Below are 14,441 nucleotides of genomic sequence, written 5' to 3'. Positions count from 1 at the left end.
TGGTGCTGTGTATCCATGGAAAAATCAGTATTACACAGATTTCATTTTGAACACTGTAACCTGTTGAGTATGTAGTGAAAATGCCATTTTTAGCAATATTCCAGCAATATCATGGTGGATGCAGGGTCACTTAATGTTAAGTACAGAAGCAGTGTACAAAATTTTATGGGGAGTCAAATATCCTTTTCAATCACAGAAAACAAAGCATTTGCCAACAGATTCTGTTGTTTTCTATGTCAGTATGAATGTCACTCTTTATACACAATGTTTGTAAATGAATCCAGTACCAGATAATTTTTCATTGGTTTGAGAAAATCATTTGAGGTTAATGTGGTTTCACTGGGACCTATGAAAAAAACCCACAAGAATCTCCATCCCGGGTTTGGACATCTCTAAGGGTACACCTACCTGCCATCTGTTTAGTGTTGGGTTTGCCTCCGGTTACAACAGGCTTGTTCAGTTTGTCCAGTAATGCACCATACAAGAAGGTTCTGAAAACAGTAGCATGTAGGGGAATCTAATACCATTTGATCATGTTTTTCAACCAATCAGATTACAGAACACAGTGACTTTTGGTTTACAATATGCAATGCCTCTGGGATGATGGCTTCTAAATTATTTAGTGTCATGAACCCATGCGTTATCATAAGAGGCGGCTAAGGGGATTGGGTGGCCAGGCTTCTTGACTTGGTTAACACATGTCATCAAATCCAAATTGTGTACATCAATGCTCATGCTTTTGATCACTGGATTGTCTGGTCCAGACTAAATCATTCACAGACTGCCACCATATAGCTGGAATACTGCTGAGCACAACATTAAACAATAAGCCAAACCAATCTCAATATAACAGAATGGAAATAGAATACACTCCCACCTTCTATTACTCAGTCAGAAATCAGCATATCTGTTTGTTGGTTTATGCTTCCTTCAGGATACATTTGTTTTATTTTGTCAAAAGATGAATCATGGACCAGACAAACCAGTGGTTGACATTATGGACATTGTTGTAATTTTCACAATGACATGCAATCCTCCACATCACCAAGGAGGGAAAAACCAAACAGTCACATCTTCTGTCAAGTGTAGGCTGTTTGAGATTAGTTTCATACAATAACTCCCATGGAGAAGGTGTGTTTAGATGATAGAATGTTAAATGACTCACTTATCAGGAGAATGCTGTAAGACAACAAAATTGAAGTTGGGAGGGAATTCCTTCAGCAGCTCTAAGTGGTTAGGGAGAACCTCAATCCTCTTCCAGGCCTGTTAAGAAAAACAACAACATAAATTGACAAACACCATTACAAGTATATCCTGAGAAAATGTTGATATACAGCAGCAGAGATTGCTGTAGAACTAGTTGTAGTGATTATCATGTCACTAAATGACAGAAGTGCCCATAAAATATCTACTGCAGTTAGCAGCTGTCAGTGGAAATTACAGTTATCTGCCCTTGGAGGCAGTTTCTTAACAAATAGGTTAAGAGCATTTAAACCATCACCACCACCATCACCACCAGGGCAGGACAATCTTATGGTTGAACACCTGATTGCCTTGTATTGAGTGTAGTTGTGAAACCTACAGATGACTCCAGAATGTTTATTCCAACAAATTCTGCAAGAATCGTTAGTACATGCAAGTGTTAACAGAACAATGATTAGTTCTCATTTATAAAAACACCTCTGATCATCACAAAGTTAAAAAGATGAGTAAACCTTCTGGAACTTATAAAGATGGTGCAGCATGGTACTGTATGTATTATACCATTTCATATCAACATTTAGCCTATGAGAGTGATACTCGCTTACCTGCCAATCCTGTTCCAGTGACTTCTGCAGAGATTCCATGAGCGGGCTATTAGCCAGGTTTGTCTTGATGTCTGAAGACAGCAGATTCTCTCTCTGGTGGAGAAGAGCTGCCAGACGGGATGTCACTGGGTCAAGCTGGGAGTTATACAGGATGCTCTGCATGTTCTGGGAAGCGGAGCAGCTCTGCAAAACAAGCAAAATTTTTCTTGCAAAATAGTGATTAATATTATGAGCAATGTCCAAGTCTGTCATTGTATGAAGCTGACAATGCAGTGGTTGATATTATGATCGATGTCCAGTGGTGTTAGGGTAAGAAGCAGTCAAAACAGTGGTCAATATCATGAGCAATGTCCAATGCTGGCATGGTATGAAGTTGTCAAAGCAGTGGTCGATGCTATGAGCAATGTCTACAGCTGTCAGTGTATAGTGTCACCAGATACTGCTTAAATATTGCTAAAACTGGCATAAAACTAAACCCACAACTCATAGTCATGTCTTATTTCGTCAGTCAGTCCACTGAATCTGGCATGGTGGGCAGACTGGCTAAAGCACCAGGCTAGTGATCCAACGAGCTTGAGGTGACAGAATCCAGCCCACCTGTGACCGGGTGTAAAAACCTTGGAGTCAACTTTATGTACAGAGAGAGTCCTTCAGTGTTGTCACAACCCTGTGCACTTTAAAGAACCCATGAATCCACGGTACAAGACCAGATGGTGGCCGCATGAATACATGCAAACACCTAGTTGTGGGTACAGCAAGATGCAGTAAACTTGGACAAAGTGCTGTGACTATATGTCCCAGTCCATCCCGCTGTGAACTCAGTGCACCTAGTGGCTGCATGAGTTGTATAATCCCCAGGGAGTTGAGATAACTGTGCCATTTGAGACTGAAATCCACTAATGGAAGGAAAACAAAATGCCTTTGAGCAGGTGGTCTGGATATTGTCGCTACATAAATATATATGAATAAATAATAAAATAAATGAATGTTTCAAACAAACACTCACCTGATGAAGAGCCAGGAAGTTGCTGGCGGCTGCTGCATCAAACTGACCACAGCAGTCCACTAGTTCCAGGGAGACCGCACCTGCTAGGTCCTGGAACACCATACAGTTAATGTAGTATGTGTACAGTGTAACACACAGGGGGTACTGACAATAGGGGCAGTGTTACCGGCGCAATAATACTGTCACATTTAAGAAACAGATTGTGCAATTGGTGATAATATACACACACAAAACACATTTTGACAGTTACAATGACAACAGTTGATAAGTTTAAAGAGTGAAGACAGCCTAAACTGGAATTTGTTCAATAACGTAATGGAGGTAAAGAATTCAAAGGAACTACACATCTTAATTTTGGTGTAAATCAACTACATACCTTTCAAACTGCTTCAGGAAGTAACTTTTTCAAAGTATTGTATGCTACCCTAATGTCATTTGTATGTCACATTTAAAACTGACACTCCTGCATGAGCTTCACCATAAGGAAGATATTATTAATATTAAATACAGTGGATATTTAATTACTTAGCCTACATGACATATAATGCAGTCTCTGTTGTTCAACTGAACATAATCCAGGTGATGTCATTTTAGCGACATTTAGAATTGGTTATATATGACATTTTAGACCCCTTCATCAGGAGTTCTCCTGAGGGAGAGGTCTGAAATGACCTCGAAACATTGTGTGTCAAAGAATTAAAGGAAGATTTATCCATAAAAGACCTTGGTCATAATCCAGATGGAAATCTCTGACTCAGGGAAAACTGCGCCAAGACACCATTTGATGCAACAACTAAATTATTCACTTCTTAGAGTATTAGTTACACATCTATGGATTCTGTTTTTAAGCTGCTATTACATACTGTATATTTGTTGGCGAGACAGAGATTGAGACTCTGTGTGAGACACTCGGTGGCCTGGGTCAGATAGTACTTGGACACAGCATGCTGGCTCTGCAAAACAAACAAACACTTGACAATGAAACACTGAACGAAGAAAGATCTTCAACATGTTAAGTATCCAATACAAATATATTTCCAACATTCTGTGTAACTATTATCAAATGAAATCATTTTAACTGACGTTGTCTGATGCCTGACCACACGATCTTGTTAGTCATCTCTTATAACAAGCATGGGTTGCTGAAGATCAATTCTAACCCTGATCTTCATGGGTGTCCAAACAGACACAGAGTTCCTGAGAAAAGACAATGTTACCTTCATCTTCTTGATCAGTATGGCACACTTGTGATGATGCCGGTCCTGGATCTCAGGCCCATCTTTCCCATCCTCTTCCTCATGCCCATCACCTCCCTCGGTGGGCAGCTTCAGCAGGTCCTGAAACAGACAGTAAAGTCAATACACACTTGCAAAGCTCTCTATCAGAGATGGACCTTACTTGCTCATCATTCATAATCTGGTTCATAGACTTCTTATATTCTACATCTGGTGAATTGATCATAGGTCCCTCGTGCATAACACAAGAATTTTGAAACTTTTTAGCTGCCTAGCTAATTTGGACATGAAACGAGGCCATGTACTTACCATCTCCTGTACCAGCCAGTGTGGAGGCGGGTCTGGTCCAGCATGTTGTGACTGGATACGCAGACACTTGCCTAGAATACACAGAGCCTGAAATACAGAGACGTACCTAGTTACAACAACATTACATCATAATCTGAGGTGGTCAACGTCACCTTCCGGTGACGTATGTGCAGAAAAGAAGCAGCCAAGACCAGGAAGGGATTGCAATCTACTTCTTTTAACATTGTCTGGCAAGCCACTCTTTTCGAGCCGTTAGCAATGAGTGCAGGACGTAAGTAGTGCAGGATTAGTTAAAAATGTAGCAATGTTTATTTTGCTATCACTGAAGAGCAAGAGAGTTTACGGATTTCCACTTTTCACTTTCAGCATCAAACTGAAATGATTATGAAATTGAAATCCATAAATGAGCTTAGTCGTAAATAGGTTCTGGACACAGACACTTTCCCTGAGTTTCCAGTGACCGAAATGTGATGAATACCACAACAAATATTGACAAATCACACAATGGAACTCCACCTAAATTGATTCATTGTATGTAAAAGGAAACCTCTTCTACCTGTGCATTATGACTCTAACACACAGACTTTATTCAGCTGAGAGTCATCTGGATTCATTGCAGATTCCATGAAACGTTCACAAGCAACCTCCTAGCCATTCATCAGAATCCTTTTCTGACATACATGCATTCAACCATAGCATCAAAATGCAATGCTGATTTCAAATGATGTTTAAGTGAACGAACCCGTGCCCGAAGACGGGGGATATTCCCACAAAGACTGTGTGCACTCAACAAGCAGGACATAGCATCATCAGCACAGTTCCTGCAAAAAATAAAATCATTGATCACTTAAACTAAACTTTGCATGCTCACCCATCAAAACAATGCTTGAGAATGAACAGTCCAAATATGTTTGTCAGCATGATGGTTGACATCATGGTTGACTGATCTGAGACTGATTGTAGTTCTGTTTCATGGAACTAGTTATATGATATCTATCCCAATTTTAACAAACTGTCACAACACAACATGTATCATCATTTGTGCTGTTGTATCCTTTGTTTTCTTTTTGTCACTTCAAGGTTTGTTTTTTGTTTAACATTTCACTCAGCAATACCCCAGCAAATAATCAAGTCAAGACTAGACAATCCAGTGATCTTTGGCAAGAGCATTGAACAATACAACTTCGATACAATGATATGTCAGCCATGTCAGCAAACCTGACAACCCCATCAGACTAGTCTTCTCTGAAGATCAGTTCTAACCCAGATCTTCACGGGTGTTATATCTCTGGAATCAATGGTGTACATACTGTTTGCTCTCCTCCCACTCCTTCTCCATGTGGGTGTACATTGGAGTTTGGCGAATCAGGTCCTCTACCATCTGGAAAAACACAAGTGGGCATTCAGGTGGAGATGTTTCTATTATTGATAGTTACATAATACTTTTTGGGATTCAAATAGTTTTGATTGACTTTGTCATGAGGATTATGTAGCTAAAGTTAATACCTGATGATTTAAAAGAAGGTCACTAAACAGCTGTTTCAATGCTTTTTCTGAATCCATTTGTTACAGTTCACAAACAGGATATGGTAATTTAGTCACCCGAGCAACACAAGTAAACCTTCGACCTGAGACAACACTATGTTACGTGAAGCTGGGATCAGAAACAACACTATGTTACTTGAAATGATGATAGGCTGAGATACAACACTATGTTGCTATTTGAAGCTAGTGTTTGAGACAACACTATGTTGCTATTTGAAGCTAGTGTTTGAGACAACACTATGTTGTTATTTGAAGCTAGTGTTTGAGACAACACTATGTTGCTATTTGAAGCTAGTGTTTGAGACAACACTATTTTGCTATTTGAAGCTAGGGTTTGAGACAACACTATGTTGCTATTTGAAGCTAGTGTTTGAGACAACACTATGTTGCTATTTGAAGCTAGTGTTTGAGACAACACTATGTTGCTATTTGAAGCTAGTGTTTGAGACAACACAATGTTGCTATTTGAAGCTAGTGTTTGAGACAACACTATTTTGCTATTTGAAGCTAGGGTTTGAGACAACACTATGCTGTGTGGAGCTAGAGCCTGAGACAATACTATGATATGTGAAACTAGAACCTAAGACAATACTATGACATGTGAAGCTAGGGTAAAAGGCAAGACAATGTTATGTGAAGCTATGGTATGAGAAAACAGAATGTTACGTGCAGCAGGAACCTGAGACAGTACTATGCTATGTGAAGCTAGGGCTCGAGACAAGACAATGTCACATGAAGCTAACCGACCTTGAGCACTGATCCCTTGCGTTGATCCTCCAGTTGTTGTAAGCGAGCCTCCTTGGCTTGAACCTGCAGGATCTCTGTCAGGACGTTACCCTGCTCAATCTGGATGTCCACAAACTCTCGCTGGACTGGCAGGCTCAAGTTACGTGTCTATACCATCAATTCATAATAAACAGATTACGAAATATTCAAAATTAATTTGGACCAAATGAACACGATTCCTACCAGGTAAAGCTTACATCATGGTATCCTTGCTGGCTGTACTTTGTATATGGGAACAAGAACTAGACACAACAGCCATTTTGACAACATGAATTATGCATACAGAAATTGTTAAATTCAGTTTCATTTCAACCTGTCAGATCAAATTTCACATCCTTATGAAACAGAGAGTGATCTTTCCCCTTAAAACAACAGGATGTCCATGGTATAGTTTTACTGATGCTGGGTGCCTATGTGAATCGAAGAGTTCCACTGAGAACTAGAGAAGTAAACCAGATAAAAAGTACCTAGGTGAAAACAAAACACCTTCACACTAACACTTTTTCTGTTTGCCTGCTGCAATATATATTCAAAAGAGGTGTCCGCATGTTATTTAATGTAAATTGCACATTTGTACTTATTAACCAAGATTACACTATAAATATTTTCATGTCTTCACAACTAAATATACTGACCTCCTGAAGGCCAAACAAAGTCTGCACATCCACATAAACCTCCTCAGCCAAAGTTGCTGCTTCCCTCAATACCATGACGGACTGAAACAGAGGAATATCATCAAACATGAGTCCATGGCTGTCAGCATCTATCAGCTGTATAATAGCAAACTAGCAAAATTCCTACCACTGACATTTGTCATGATTAATGTAACATCCTAGATGCAAATACTGTTGACTTATTGAGTAACTAGGGTTCTTATAATTAACACAAATCATCTCTTCAAGACAAAGGCCTTAGCAAGACATGCAAGGAGTAAAGGGATCAGTATTTCCATTGTCAAACAGTCAACCAGCCTATAGTCTTTTTGGCTCAAAAGGGGACCGATTAATTGCAGTCTAGCTCAAAAACTAATACATATAACATACTCAATGAAATGCTGATCATAATCAGAACACCATACTCACAGAGTTGGTACGATATTTTGATTATGATCAGCGTTTCACTGAGCATACCGGTATTATGCTTATTTGTTTTTAGAGTTAAATAGCTATTCATCAGTCCACTTTTGAGCCAAATGGACTATAGTTGACATTCTTAAATTGTAATCAGTAAAGATACTCATTACATTAACACACACAATTGAGGCATCTCACTAATATGAACAAACAAATATCCAAATTTGATCCCACTTGATCATTCAACAGCTCTTGGTAACATCTGACTTATCAATGTTACCAGTCTAACTTTATGATTATAACTGTGGTAAACTGTCATGGGAACCAATCATTCTGTTTGTCTTATCATTCAATCAACAACATTCTTATGCTCATTTTAGAAATAATGATTTCAAAATGTTATTTCTACCTACGGTCTTCAACACAATACAGAACAATTTTACAATGTAGAACAAATCCATAAAAACAAAGCATGTAAGTAATGAAAGAAGAATGAGTACCTGTAGGTAGTATGTATGCGCCACGTCTTTCTCCAGCGCTTCTTGTGCCAGATGTCGGAGTACAGAAGCGTGTTTCTTCATCAGTGGCAGGGCCTCCTCCTTGTACTGGAGTTGAATCAGCTTCTCGGTTGCATTCTCAAATTTCTGAAAACATCATAGACACTGATACTTGTGTCAGTCAGGTGTTTGTTTGTTCATGCCATACTCAGCTATATTCCAGTTAAATGAAGACTGCCTGTAAATGTTTGGGCTAGACAAACCTATAATTTAACGTATGACTAACGTCCAATGTGTTCCAGTTATGTAAGCTAGCAAAAAGATCCCAAGCCAATGTAACAAACTAGTCAACCCAGTTGGAAGTGACTGCAGCAATGACAGGTTTTATAATCTAATGACAAATGAATGTCAAATCAATAATCTATCATGTTAGTAAAAACCATAATACTGTATTGCATCACAGAATCCATAGACTGACATGTTAAATTCCTGAGATTATTTTGGATTCACAACATTCAGAAATGTCAATATCAATTAGCTAATTAATTTCCGGAACAACTGCCTACCTCACAGGCAGAGAGTACTCCCTTCATGATCTCTGGGTTGTTGACGTTCTTGTGTTCTTTCAGCAGGATGTCAGCCTGGATACTTGCCAGCCTACCAACAGCCACACATGCATTATTCACTTAAAACATGTAAAATGTTATGCTGATCTGAGAAAATTGATGAGAATTTCTTGTTATTCTTAAATTCAAGCTACATGATTATAACGTTGATGACTTATGGATAGACAACTTGCAGTGGATGCAATGTTTTGGTGTATTGAATTCGCATCCACTGCAAGGAAGAAGTTGTCTGTCCATAAAAGTCTTTATCATCAAACCAACCTCTATAATGCCATTTTATAGAAGTTACATGATTATAACTGAAATAAAATCATGGTGCACAACTTCAAGGTCAGCAATTCCAAAAGGACCTTGGCAGGCAGTTTCACTGAGTGGTAATGCCATTCACTACAACAAAAGCAGCAGTAGCAACAGCAGCAGTAGCAGTAGCAGCAGCACCTACCTTCCTTCCAATTCAGCCAGGATGTATCCGAGGACACTCATCCTGTTAGGTCTCTCTTCATACAACTTGGTGAACTCATTCAGACTGTGCAGCACGATCCTCCTGGCCTGAGAGCAACAATTCACAAGTAAAAAAAAACATCTGTGTCCACCAATGTTTGTGAGTTAGCTGAACTCAGCTATTCCAGATACATTTGGCAGTTATAATACTATTACCCAAATCTGACACCATTAGCATCAGTGTAAGCTGTTGGGTTATGAAGATATGCAATCAACTGGGTCCCGGACCCTGACCATCCTATTCCTTTTTTACCTCTTACATATGTTATTGGTGTCCATCATGTTGGGGTAAGCAAGAATGACAACAGGCTAGATCCATCATTGGCACTGATAAGTGTATGGGAGTTGGTATGTGTGTGGGTATAGAATGGTGGATATGTGACATCTTTTAGAAAAGAAAAAAAAACAAGTGACATTTGATGAAGTTAGTGTGAGTAATTCAGTAAATACTGACAGCTCTCCTGGACTGTCTGTTCTCATAGTCTTGTAGTGTAGCATCCACAATCAGCACAGTAGTGTTGTACCAGAACATCTCGTCTCCGCTGTATGTGTCCTGAAGCAGTAATCAGCAGCCACTGGGTCATCACAGCTTGCAACATGTTCTTGAACCATATCCACTTCTTGCTCATTTGAGAGTAGACTTGCGATTATCATACTTAATCAGAAAAATCGAAAAAATTTTGAACCTTTCTTAGAAAGTGTAGCTAGTCTCAGTAACAGTTAGGGTAAGAAACAAATTCCCTATTTCATGATCAAACAGAACCATCTACTTCATTCCTTTGGGACCTGAAATAGCACTTACCTGTGCCATCCTACACAGGTTGACTGCCTGGCCGTACTGAGCCTCCTCGTATGCCAGTTTGGCCAGCAAATACAGAATCCTGGCTTCCAGAGGCTTGTCCTTGAACTCCTGCAGCATCATCATGCCATTTTTCATGAGTATAGAGCACACTCAGGTATAATACCTCCATTTTTGGATTCAACATTGAGGAATTAAGTATTTAAATTGTAATGTGTACACAAAAACCTAAATCATGTTCCCTCAGGCAAACATCAATAAGAATTTATTGAGATATAACATCACTAGACACAATAATATATACCATTTAAATTATATGTACTGTTTTATATGTAATGGTTTGATGATCCAATGATTGACAGTATGAGCAAATAGCATGAATTAATAAGTCTCCATATATCTACTGTACTAAGATCTTAGAATAATGAAAATGTGTTACACTTAAAGGTGCTGCAAGTTAAACTGTTTTGAAGAGATATTATTTCTGATCTGACAAAGCAGACATGGTTAGAGTAAGTGAGTTTAGTTCTACACCACACTTGGCAATATTCCAGCTATATGGCAGCAGTTCATAAATAATTTCGTCAAGACCAGACAATCCAGTGATCAAGAGCATGACCATCAACCTGTGCAACTGGGATACAATAACAGGTAGTTAACAGAGTTCACCAGGTCAGCGAGCATGACCATTTAATCCCATTAGTCGCCTCTAACAACAAACATGTAGATCAAGTACCACATTTCCACAACACTTTCTCCTTGGATACAGAAAACAGCACTCTTCATGCAACATATGTCATATTTGGGATTTCACTTTCTTAGTAAAGTACAAATTCTAGTACTTTTTTCGGTTGAGTCCCACCTGGGATTCGAACCCGCACCCTCAGAGTCAGGGACCTAATCGCCAGCACACAAAAATGAAAGTCGGACAACTGGTAGTCTAGACTGCGTACTTTGTGTACCCCTCTGATGAGTGTACGCAGTCTAGACTACCAGTTGTCCGACTTTCATTTTTGTGGAAGTCGCGGTGGCTGAGCGGGCTAGGCGGCTGACTTTGTGTGCTGGCGATTAGGTGCCTGACTCTGAGGGTGTGGGTTCGAATCCCGGATGGGACTCAACCGAAAAAAGTACTAGAATTTGTACTTTACTAAGAAAGTGAAATCCCAAATATGACATATGTTGTATTTGACCACTTTCTAAATGGCATCGTGTAATCAGCACTCTTCATGACAGAGCTCACCTTCGCTGCTATGATTGCCTCATTTAAGAATTCTCTGGCCCTGGAGTACAATCCCTGGAAGATATATGAAAATCATATGAAAGATCAAACACATAAGAGACATCTATTGAGGCATTTACAATAAATGATTCGAGACAATAATATTGACTCCTAAACGATGGTCTGTCTTGTGAAATAGCCAAAGACAGTTAGTCAATTATTTCAGAACACGATCTCCTAAGCTGATTAGCCATGTCCTATTACCTGTCTGATTAGAACCTCTGCTGTGTCAGCCCAGATGTCACGGAAGGTGACAGCTCCCAGAACTTTACCCAGATGTGATTCCGCTTCATGGACTTCTTCCAGCTGGAACATTATAATATACTAACACCACCACTGCCAACAACAACAACGACAACAACAACCAGTAAGGGTGGGTGATAATATCAGTTACAATAATCAATTTTCATGACTATGATCAGTAATAAACACCAGATCTTTCTTAAACCTCTACAGATAACAAAATGGCGAACGCCACTGTTGGTGCTTTTTCTCGTGTTCAAAAGTTTAGACTGAAGTTTTCACTTTGGAAACATATTCAACTGATCTCTCATACAGTCACATGACAGTTGCCAGTGGCATTGTTTCACAAAGAGGAAACAATAATTTCATTACCTTAAACCATGTGTTACACTTTCACAACATATTGCAATACATACACCAATACGTCAACACAAATCACAACATGCTGCAATAAGGAAAGATTGTAAATACCTAACCCTAAAAACCAGCTACTGGATGTTTCACCTACGTCTCCACAAAGGCTGCATACCTTCTCCACAGTGAAGCCTGGTGTTCGCGGAGTGGGCCCACGCTTCTGAGCATGAGACTCCTGTGCTAGTTGAGCTAGTGTTGCCTTGACCCTCATCTCCTCCCTAGCAACCTGTGTCTGCTTTTCTTTCATGAACGCAATCTCTTCACGAGACCTGGATAAACAAAAGAACTTGTGTTAAAAGGTTTGCAGGGAAAGAGCTGGAATTTTCATTTAATACATGCATTTGAAACAAAGCTAATCAGTCAGTTTCAGAGAAATTTCCTCATCCAATAAGAAGTGGTATCACATGAAAAGAAGTGAATGCTTCAAGCCTAAATACCATTTTGCAAGCATTATGTCATGATACACAATTTCAAACCTAGATTATTGTAACGTATTTCTGTAAAGAGGGTGTCTGCTGAAAAGTCTAAAGATTTTTATAGCATCAGAACAGCAACCAAATACAACATGGTCAAAATGTAAAGAAGGTAAGGTATTTGAGAGAATTATACATGCTAAACAGTGAGTCAAGTTCAGTAAACAAAACTGACTATGAACGAAAACCAGTAAACCTAGTTACTGTCAAACTGTTTAAGAGGGAGTGAGATTGGCTTTATGCCACTTTAGCAATATTTCAGCAATGTCATACCAGGGGACACCAGAAATGGGCTTCATACATTGTACCCAAGTGGGGAATAGAACCCGGGCCTTCGGGTGATCAGCAAACACTTTAACCCCCAGGCTACATCCCCAGGCGTATATCTACTGTGAAATATATGAACTGACAAGATTCCAATGACAATGAAATACTCACTGAGCCTGGTCATCCTCACTGATGTGCATGGGTGAGATGATCTTGTCATGGAAGCTGACACCAGCTTTGAGGTCCAGCTGCTGACACACCTCCATACTCCTGGACAATACATAAACACATCAGTCTCCTCATCCCATGCATCCCAGCGATAATACTTCAGTCCATTCAATGATTCATCAAAGTGGGTGTTACACAACCTCTCCTCTATACTGACATGCTGTCTTGTGAGAGTGAGCAAATGAGTATATTTTGACACTGCTCTTAGCCAAATTCCAGCAATATCAGAGAAATGGGCTGCACACATGTGGGGAATTGATCCCGAGTTTTTGGCCTGACGAACAAACACTTTAACCACTAGGCTACCCCACCACCCCTGTCTGGTGAGAATCATGTGCCAGCAGACATCCAGTGATTGGTATTACATGCAATGTTCCACACTACTGGGATGGGACACAATGAACATGGTCTAGGAACCTGACACACTGCTCTGTTTCAACCTTACATGACAAATATAGTTAACTGTTGCTCTATTCAGACTGAATCCCCATGTTGTTTCCTAACAATTGTTTTGCATTGTTGTTTAAACCCACACTCAGCAACATCCCAGCCATGTGGCAATGGTCAGTAATAATCGAGAATGTACCAGACAATCCAGTGACTGACATGTGCATCAATCTACACTCCTGGGACACGATGACATGCTTCAACCAAGTCAGCAAGCCTGACCACCCAGTCTCTTATGACAAGCATGGTTTGCTGAAAACCAAGTCTAATCCAGATCTTCACAAATATGTTTCTTAACAAAGAGTTCCACACAGGTACAAAATATTGGTTACCTGACATGCACAAGTATGTGCAGAGCGTTATTGGAGATGATGCTTCTGGACAACATATCCTGGAAGGCAAGGATGGGGAGAGACAGGTGGGTATATCCCAGCTGTTCTAGCATCTTCATCAGAGCATCCAAATACTCAAGGGTCAACATCTGTCATAAACAACAAGTCCTGGGTGAGTAAGACTTCACACCTTTTTTACAAGTCAGCACAAGTCTTGTCAGACTGTCTAACCAATGTGAATTACATTAAAATCTAGCAGCATATTACTCTTGCACAGTCTGACAAACAATGATAATTTAAGCTGCAGCTACCTTTAGAATTCACTTTCAGATATTTCATCTCTATATGCTCAAGGATGCATTTTCTAAATATGTTGCAAGATTTAAATAGCAACACGTACAGTCACTAACAATTATTCAGTTCATATGCAACCTTTATAATATATAAACAACCTGGGCCTTTATTCTAGAAACATTCGTAGCCCTGGAATTCTTAACTTTGATCGTAGCCAATGTGTTAAGAATGGGCTTAAGAAGTTCGTAGGGCTACGAACATTTTGAGAATAGCTAGCCA

The 14,441-nt window shown here is 39.6% G+C and overlaps 1 protein-coding gene across 1 annotated transcript in view; it reads right to left on the bottom strand.

Annotated features, from left to right (window-relative positions):
- Window positions 1-14,441, bottom strand: part of LOC137265215 (cilia- and flagella-associated protein 46-like) — a 76,698-nt gene that overhangs the window by 26,601 nt on the left and 35,656 nt on the right. Inside the window, exons 37-57 of the mRNA XM_067800561.1 lie at window positions 13,869-14,017; window positions 13,033-13,131; window positions 12,237-12,390; window positions 11,669-11,770; window positions 11,426-11,479; window positions 10,189-10,296; window positions 9,841-9,939; window positions 9,328-9,434; window positions 8,826-8,916; window positions 8,263-8,406; window positions 7,325-7,405; window positions 6,651-6,797; window positions 5,669-5,739; window positions 5,101-5,179; window positions 4,359-4,445; window positions 4,032-4,151; window positions 3,678-3,767; window positions 2,815-2,904; window positions 1,809-1,991; window positions 1,166-1,263; window positions 409-491 (exon numbers count right to left, since the gene is read on the bottom strand). Of these exons, the coding sequence (XP_067656662.1) occupies window positions 409-491; window positions 1,166-1,263; window positions 1,809-1,991; window positions 2,815-2,904; window positions 3,678-3,767; window positions 4,032-4,151; window positions 4,359-4,445; window positions 5,101-5,179; window positions 5,669-5,739; window positions 6,651-6,797; window positions 7,325-7,405; window positions 8,263-8,406; window positions 8,826-8,916; window positions 9,328-9,434; window positions 9,841-9,939; window positions 10,189-10,296; window positions 11,426-11,479; window positions 11,669-11,770; window positions 12,237-12,390; window positions 13,033-13,131; window positions 13,869-14,017 (2,236 nt within the window). The remainder of the gene's footprint in view (window positions 1-408; window positions 492-1,165; window positions 1,264-1,808; window positions 1,992-2,814; window positions 2,905-3,677; window positions 3,768-4,031; window positions 4,152-4,358; window positions 4,446-5,100; window positions 5,180-5,668; window positions 5,740-6,650; window positions 6,798-7,324; window positions 7,406-8,262; window positions 8,407-8,825; window positions 8,917-9,327; window positions 9,435-9,840; window positions 9,940-10,188; window positions 10,297-11,425; window positions 11,480-11,668; window positions 11,771-12,236; window positions 12,391-13,032; window positions 13,132-13,868; window positions 14,018-14,441) is intronic.

This window comes from Haliotis asinina, chromosome 15 (genome assembly GCF_037392515.1).
Source record: "Haliotis asinina isolate JCU_RB_2024 chromosome 15, JCU_Hal_asi_v2, whole genome shotgun sequence".
Taxonomy (NCBI): domain Eukaryota; kingdom Metazoa; phylum Mollusca; class Gastropoda; order Lepetellida; family Haliotidae; genus Haliotis; species Haliotis asinina.
This window is presented reverse-complemented; position numbering and strand designations above follow the sequence as displayed.